General features: G+C 42.4%; 1 protein-coding gene across 1 annotated transcript; it reads right to left on the reverse strand.

The window, feature by feature from the left end:
* Window positions 1–410: 410 nt before the first annotated feature.
* Window positions 411–7,747, reverse strand: LOC146057807 (uncharacterized). The gene is made up of 2 exons (XM_083169508.1): window positions 7,295–7,747; window positions 411–2,989 (listed from the first exon to the last, which is right to left on the reverse strand). The coding sequence occupies exon 2, from the start codon at window positions 2,629–2,631 to the stop codon at window positions 1,027–1,029; it is 1,605 nt and encodes a 534-aa protein (XP_083025634.1). The 5' UTR covers window positions 2,632–2,989; window positions 7,295–7,747; the 3' UTR covers window positions 411–1,026.
* Between the last annotated feature and the right edge of the window lie 370 nt (window positions 7,748–8,117).

Consider the following 8,117-nt stretch of genomic DNA (forward strand, 5'->3'; position numbering starts at 1 on the left):
CATTATTCCCTGGCCTGCTGCTCTGCACCATGTTACTGGCCCTTACTGACTACATTTATCTGTGTGATTCCTCTTTGGACCAATAAGAGAGCTGATATTGTGGGTGTGACATGACAAGGACGGCCCAGTGTACAGTGATGTGAGATCCCTCTAATGGGGCGATTGTGTCCTATTTTCTAAGTGATCTGACTAGATTGCCTAGAAATGAAGTAGGGCCCATAGCGATAGTGATGTGTGGCCTCGAGTGTTGCTATCGCTGGGAGATGTAGATTGTTGGCAAATCGATCATGCGCCGATGTATCGATTTCCTTATCTATTAATTACCTTATTTGACCTCAGTGTGAAGACCCCTTAGAGCTCCGTGAGAGCGTAACCTTATATGATATGACCAGAGAGGAGGACCACAGATACAAGGTTTAGCTCTGATTTAATTATGACAAATCGACATATTTATACATAACATACAGCGCTGGTTCAATTACATGATTGGATAATATTTGGTGCAGAGGTAGGGGAATAACAACATAGAGGTGGGGTGGCTTATACGTCGCCTTACAGGGGAGTAGCATTCGTTAGTTATGAGAAATCACAGAATGTACTATTCCATAGAAGTTACAAAGTACGGGAAAGCAAGCGAGTACTGGAAACAAGCCAGAACATAACTTCTTGAGATAAGCGGGAACAAAGACTATTAACACAGAGAAACAAGATGGCTGATTAACCCTTCACAGAGAAACAAGATGGCTGATTAACCCTTCAATCCCCTCTTAGAATCAATGTCCTTTTTAGACAATTTGATTCTTATAGATGGCATCTTGTTTGGTACGGTGAATTTTGACATATTCACCATAATCTTCTGGTGAGGGAGGGCTTTTGGCAAGATCAGTGTACATAGCAGGTGTTACATTATCCAGGTACTTGGAACCAATCTTCTTGCATATGGGAAAGACACAATATCCTACTATCATAAGTACAATAATTATAATGAGGATAAATATGCCTATTTGTGTTAGTGCGTGTTTCCAATCATTTAACCTTACCTATGTACACACAGGTTCCTCCTTTCTCGGCAAGCATCATATCTAAAGCCATGCGATTCTGAAATGTTATTTGTGATGTAGCTTCTAACTGTTCAGCAATACCTTTCAAAGCGTCCCTAGTATCATTAACGAAGCGCTGTTGATTATAATATATGTAATTTATCCAGTTCACATTTTTATTGATGGTTACCTGGGGAAGCAGGGACTCGAAGCCGGCAGCGACCTCATCACGAGCCTTAAATTCTTTAGGAACTCCCCGGGGAACACCAATAGTGTCTATGTATATGTGTGGATCGAAGCTTTCCTTTGGAGCTTCTCTTTTGTTTCTGGAGTTTGTGGTAGGTTTATTTGTGGGAGGAGGCTCAGACAAATCGGCTGGGAGAATGTGTATGGGCATAATGATCTTTGCCAGGGCACACTCTCCTTTCCAAGGATTGTCCAGCTTTGTCCTGAGTCTCATGTCTCCACAAATAAAATAAATGTCTCCTAATGATTTTTTCATGGTGGGTATACTGATATGTCTTCGTTCAGCACAATACCCATCAGGAAACAATTTCAGATCTACAGTGTTTTGTGCAGTGCTGTTTGAGTAATAACATGTATAATTACCAGGATAAATGGTTATGGTACTACCAGGATTGGTATTCTTTACCATTATGGGATATTCTTTCTTCCATTGTTCACATTTGGTTTCTTCTACAATAGTATCAGTATACAGGCTAAAAAAAAAACATTTATCTTGGTCTGAAGGTATGTGTATGGGCACCGTACCCAAGTGGGGTCTGGATTTTCCACACACATAACAATCAGTTTGATTAACTTTACGTGCATTATATTTCATCCATTCTAGCCAATAATTTACGTCAGATAACCCAGTCTCTATGGCTATAGTGTCTTCGTAAGTGGGGTTGTTAATGGCTAACATTTCATTAAAAGTAGTGACATGTGGTTTAAAGAATGATGGTGGTGTTTTAGGTTTTACAGTGGTTTTGAGGGCGGTGTATTCTGGGTTATCATACATGTCTTTTAAATGAAATCTTCCCCTTGGGCCCCCGCTTTCTCCTGATTGATATTTACCCATGACATATAGTCCGGCATCGCCGGGGGCCGGGTTTTCTAGGTTAATGATAAATTGGCTATTGCAAGTGCCCTTTTTTCGTAGGGACATACGGGTTAGTAAGGATCGACCATGGGACCATTTCTGGAGGCCAACATCGGGGTGATATCCCCAGTTTTGGCTGATATCAAAGGCAGTGGTATCTGCTCTAGTGTTCCACCCAACAGCCCTCCATGAGTTGCAAGAATCTCCCCAGTATTTGCTGGTGACACAGATATATACATGACTTACTGCGTGTGGAGTATGGTGAACATTGCACAGCCATGGCAATGGTGGTTCTCCTCGGTTGCCGCCTTGATTATTTGAACAAAGTACAATATCACAATAAGAAAATATAAAAGTAACGACAGTTGTACTAGAAGAATTATACCAGAAGGTAAAACGTCCATCATTCTGAGTAATATCAACTTCAGCAAAACAGTTATAAAGAACAAGCCCGAGTAAAGTCGCTAGGGCTAAGGTGGAGGGAATCATGTCCTATGTCGTTGTCCTCGGCTTCAGAATGTTGTATTTCTGATTCCTCGTCACTTCCAACCGGCAGTTCTTCTCCAAGTTGGAGGTCAGAGCCACTGGCCCTCGTTATTACCTCTCTCGTCCCGTCTGTGTCAGTCTCGGGATCGGTGTCGACCTCTGTGTTGACGTGTGGTGGAGGTGGAATTTTCTTCACTCTGGATGCATGGATCCACGTTGGTCCTTCGTCGGTGAGGACAGTCGTCCTGGTAACCGCGACCACTTCTGTTTCTGGACCGTAGGTGAAATCTCCTGGATGTTTATTTCTGGGTAGGATCTTTACAACGACCTTGTCTCCAACCCTAAATGGGTGAGTGGGTATCTGTGGATGAGAAGGATTCTTAAAGATAACATTTTGTTCAACTTCATTAAGTTTCTGTATTAGGGATCTGACATACTCTTCTCTTATTATTTCTAAGTCTCCTTCTGTGGTAACTAAAGGGTTCTTTGCCCAGGGAGTGGGGAAAGGTCTGCCCATCAGTACTTCAAAGGGGGAGTAACCTAGAGTCTTTTGTGGAGTCATTCTCTGTGGGTGATATGGAATGTGAAACTTCCATTCTATTTGCAGTGCTTTGACTAGTTCTGCTGTGACTTTGGCTGTGAAGGCTGAACCTGTATCGCTATTGATATGGAGCGGGCATCCTCAGCGCGGAATGATCTCTCGCGTGAGTATGCGGGCTACTGTTTTTGCATCTTCTGATTTAGTGGGATAAGCTTCCTGCATTATTGATATGTGTAAAATCTATTTGAAGATGTGTGAAAGGTGTGGTTGGGTATTCTAGATGTTGGTGTCTTGCTTTATTTGGGTTGTTTGGGTTGTTTCTAAGACACACTATACATCTACTGATGTACTGTTTTACAAGTTCTTTGGCATTAGTAATGTAGAAATCATTGGAGAGGAGTAAAGTAGTTGTTACTATACTATGGTGTCCTACTCCGTGGTAATGTACTATGAACAATGATGCACTGGTTTGGGGTATACATGGTTTCCCCTCTTTGCAGATTAATCCAGTCCGTGGATTCTTCTGCAGTATTGGATATGTTCAATCTGATAGATCTGAATTAGAGGCAGCAGCCTGTAATTCTGTCAGTAGGTATGTATCATCTAGCGAAGGAGGCGAGATGACAGCAAGAGTGAGGTTATATGTTGTTATAGTGGCAGCACGTTTAGCAGCGGTATCAGCGAGAGCGTTGCCCTTGCTGATATCATCCTTTCCTCCAGTGTGTGCTTTACAATGAAGGATGGCAATTTGAGATGGTAATGTAATTGCGTGTAAGAGATCTGTGATGAGTTGCGCATGTGATATGCCTTTCCCATCAGCGCCAGTGAAGCCTCGGCGTTGCCTGAACAACTCCGTAAGCGTATTTGGAGTCTGTGTAAATTGTGACAGGTTTGTTTTTGTAAATGTGACAAGCTCGAGTGAGTGCAATGAGTTCTGCAGCTTGTGCTGACTGTAAGGGGACTGTCTTTGCTTCAAGGGTGGTGTTTGGAAGTTTAACCACTGCATATCCTGCCTGGTACGTGTTGTCATTGGGACGGCTGCAGGAGTCGTCAACAAATATTATGTCGGCATCGGGAATAGGCACAGTCGACATGTCTTGTCTGGGTGAAGTTTCTGAGTCAATTGTCAGAGTACAGTCATGTTGAGGCGGCGCCTAGTCGTCAGGTCCTTTAAGACCTAAAAGTGCGTTTAGTACAGGGACAGGTCCTTCTGAGTTTGTTGCGTATTTTACAGTGAGAGAAGGATTCCCTAGTAGGAGTACTTCATAGCCGCTGAGTCTTTGGGCAGACATGTGTTGTGTGTGTAGACCTTTGAGGATAGAGAGGACATTATGTGTGGTATGTAACACAGTGGGATGTCCTAATGTAAGTGATGTGGACATCTCAACAACCATTGCACAGGCAGCCAGTGCTCGAAGACAAGCTGGCATTCCTTGCACAGTGACAGGCATTACCTTTGAGAAGAATGCGACTGGGCGCATTTTGCCTCCATGAAGTTGGGTCAGTACACCCGCCATAGTTGTACATGTGTCCCTTGCAAACAAGTGAAATGATAACATATAGTCCGGGAGACCAAGCGCGGGACTCTGTACTAACATTTCTTTCAATTTTTTAAATGCAGAATACATTTCATCTGACCATTGTATAACCTTGGGTTTGTCTTTGAGTGTGCATTGTCTCAAGATATTATCATAGTAGGAACAATCAGAAATCCACTGTCTGCAGTAACTTACCATACCCAAGAAAGACAACATATCCTTCTGGGTAGTTGGGGTGACCAAGCCCAATACAGACTGTATGCGTTGTGGACTGATTTTCCTTTCTCCCTCAGAGAGTACAAAACCCAGGTAATTGACATGCGTTTTACACCATTGCAATTTTGCTCTTGACACTTTGTGTCCACATTAACAATGAAATTCCATTTAACCGGCTGGCCTCCTCGGTGACACTACAGAGAAGCAGATCATCTGCATACTGTAGCAGGACAGAACTATGGGGGGGGTGCCATGGAGCCAATGTGGCTTGGAGGACTATGCTATAGACCACGGGAGAGTCAATATAGCCTTGGGGTAAACGACACCATATTAATTGTTTACCTTTAAATGAAAAAGCAAAGAGTAATTGGGTCTCTGTGTCAATAGGAATACTTGAAAAACGCATTTTTTAAAGTCTATGACACTAAAGAAAGCTGCGTTTGCAGGGATGGCTGAGATGAGTGAATTGATGTCAGGTACTATGGGTGCAATAGGAACAGTCTTTTGCAGTTCACCATCATAGTTAAGGGAACATAGAACACTGGTAGTGGCCCCACTGTCCACCAGGAAGGACAGTCCCTCATCATCTACATATAATGTGATGAGGGGAGAATCTTCCCAGTGAGTAGTGAACTATACAAAAGATGGGATACCCTCCTCCGGGCCCCGTCAATGGGTAGGGTCGGTCCAGTCAACTCTGAAAAGTACGCTTTCTTGAGGTGGTGTAGGACCCTGTCGGGAAAGCCCTTGTTGGGGTCTTGGCGTGCAAGGTTGTTGTGGTTTCCGAGAAGGGAAAGGGCAATCTCTAGCCCAGTGTGTGTTCTGGCCACAGTTGAAACAAGTAGTCTGTTTATGAACTGCGCCAGTGTTGTTGTAATCCCTGGTGTATGGTGGTGCACGAAAGGTTTGGTTCTGTGGAGGCCTTAAAGGTCTCCTGTTACTTTGTGGGGGTCCCCTATTTTGTCTATTGGGCGGACCCTTATTACTGTTCTGGAAGTTGTGAGTAGAGGAAACTGCAGTTTTCCTCATGTCAAAACAACCAGCTGATTCTTTCTCATACAAATGATCACTGAATTGTGGGCATGTCTCGTTAGGTAGGGGAGGTGGATATGTTACAGTCTTTTTACTTTGTTTTGAATCCATGTTTATGTACAGTTCTATTATGATTCCGTGTGAATGTTTTCCACTTTTTGATTTGTTGTTGATGACTATAATCTTCACTAAGATCTATGAAGTTTAGAATCTGGCTACTTTCTGGTAATTGTTTTATTTGTTCAATAGATTTTGGACAAATAATGGGATAGGTGAAAAGATTGATTGGTAGATCTGTCACGAAGAAAGGATAGAGTTGATCAATATATTTACTGGTGATTTCTGTGCGTAAGTGACAACCTACTATGAGGACTGCCTCACACACAGTGCCATTAGAGAATGTTTTAATTGTGGATTTAAATCTTATCCTTTGTTTGTTGACAGATACCAATATTGAATAATATTCTGGATTCTTATACCACAATATTAAACTACTTTGGCAACTATTGCAATTTCCTATCGGTGGACATTCATAATCTGACATGTAATATGAGAGCGTGAAAAGATTCAAAGTGTATTAGATCAGGGGCACCGTCACAGAGAGGCAGGTAAAACCTGTTGCAGCAGACTGTGAGGGTTAGTCTTTATCCAAACACTTATAGAATCATGTATTCACTTTAGACATCTCATAAATTGTTATTTATATATGGTTTGTTAGTGGAACCACAGACTGTCTACGTGACAGTGGATAGAGTCCAGTGGTTATAATGTGAAAACTGTATATGAAGCCTCACGTTGCGTTACTCCGAAGGGGAGAACATAAGTCCGCAAGTCTGTTGGCATACAGTAATCAATGAGACAATAGAGTTATTGTGCGTGAACTTACCAACCGCACGGTTTACAAAGAAATACAGATATCACAAGTGTGTATACTTACCAATCACACAAGGATATTGAAATAAGAAAAACTTATACTTCAAACTAAACATAGTAAAGAAATTTGGCCAATGAAATAGTGGGTGTTCAAAATGAGGTTCTATTTGGATAAAGACCCGTGGTCTCTTCGTACACCAAGTACGGTATCTGATCCTAGATCAGTGTGTACACAAAACAAAGATAGAAGATTTTAACTTCTATGAACTGACATCCGATATCCCCCAGGGATAGAGTCATAGGTTCAGGATCGAGTTTGTCCGTAACCTCACAGCGGTCTCAGATTAGACTTTTGGAGTCTGCTGACAACCGTGTAGGAATGAACTTCGAATCCCGCGGCGAGCCCCCAGCTCTGTTGGCAAATCGATCATGCGCCGATGTATCGATTTCCTTATCTATTAATTACCTTATTTGACCTCAGTGTGAAGACCCCTTAGAGCTCCGTGAGAGCGTAACCTTATATGATATGACCAGAGAGGAGGACCACAGATACAAGGTTTAGCTCTGATTTAATTATGACAAATCGACATATTTATACATAACATACAGCGCTGGTTCAATTACATGATTGGATAATATTTGGTGCAGAGGTAGGGGAATAACAACATAGAGGTGGGGTGGCTTATACGTCGCCTTACAGGGGAGTAGCATTCGTTAGTTATGAGAAATCACAGAATGTACTATTCCATAGAAGTTACAAAGTACGGGAAAGCAAGCGAGTACTGGAAACAAGCCAGAACATAACTTCTTGAGATAAGCGGGAACAAAGACTATTAACACAGAGAAACAAGATGGCTGATTAACCCTTCACAGAGAAACAAGATGGCTGATTAACCCTTCATAGATATTGCTTGCAGTATTAATCTAGTCATCACCGGCATATGGTCATTAGGTCGACACTATTAAAGTTGCCATACATTGGGTCGACCATTGAAGACACATGAAAAAGGTTGACATGCCTTAGGTCGACATGATCAAAAGGGAGGCACAAGCTTTAGGTCAACATTGGGAAGGTCAGCCATCAAAAGTTCAACATGGGTTTTCCATGTTATATTCGAGCCGACATGTGCCGACATGCGGTAGGTAGTTCATTCCCTACCATCCACTAGGGCTTGGAGGGAGAATTTAATACTGCCCGAAGCATGCGAGAAGACGCGGTGCACTTTTTTTCGGTGTCCATGTTGATTGTGTCGACACTCGGGACAAAAAGTTGTGAAATCCCCATTTTT

Source organism: Crinia signifera, chromosome 2 (assembly GCF_055691185.1).
Source record: "Crinia signifera chromosome 2, ASM5569118v1, whole genome shotgun sequence".
NCBI classification, from domain to species: Eukaryota; Metazoa; Chordata; class Amphibia; order Anura; family Myobatrachidae; genus Crinia; species Crinia signifera.

Coding starts and splice junctions, on each gene's coding strand:
- LOC146057807 (XM_083169508.1), bottom strand. CDS start 2,631: ATGATTCCCTCCACCTTAGCCCTAGCGACTTTACTCGGGCTTGTTCTT.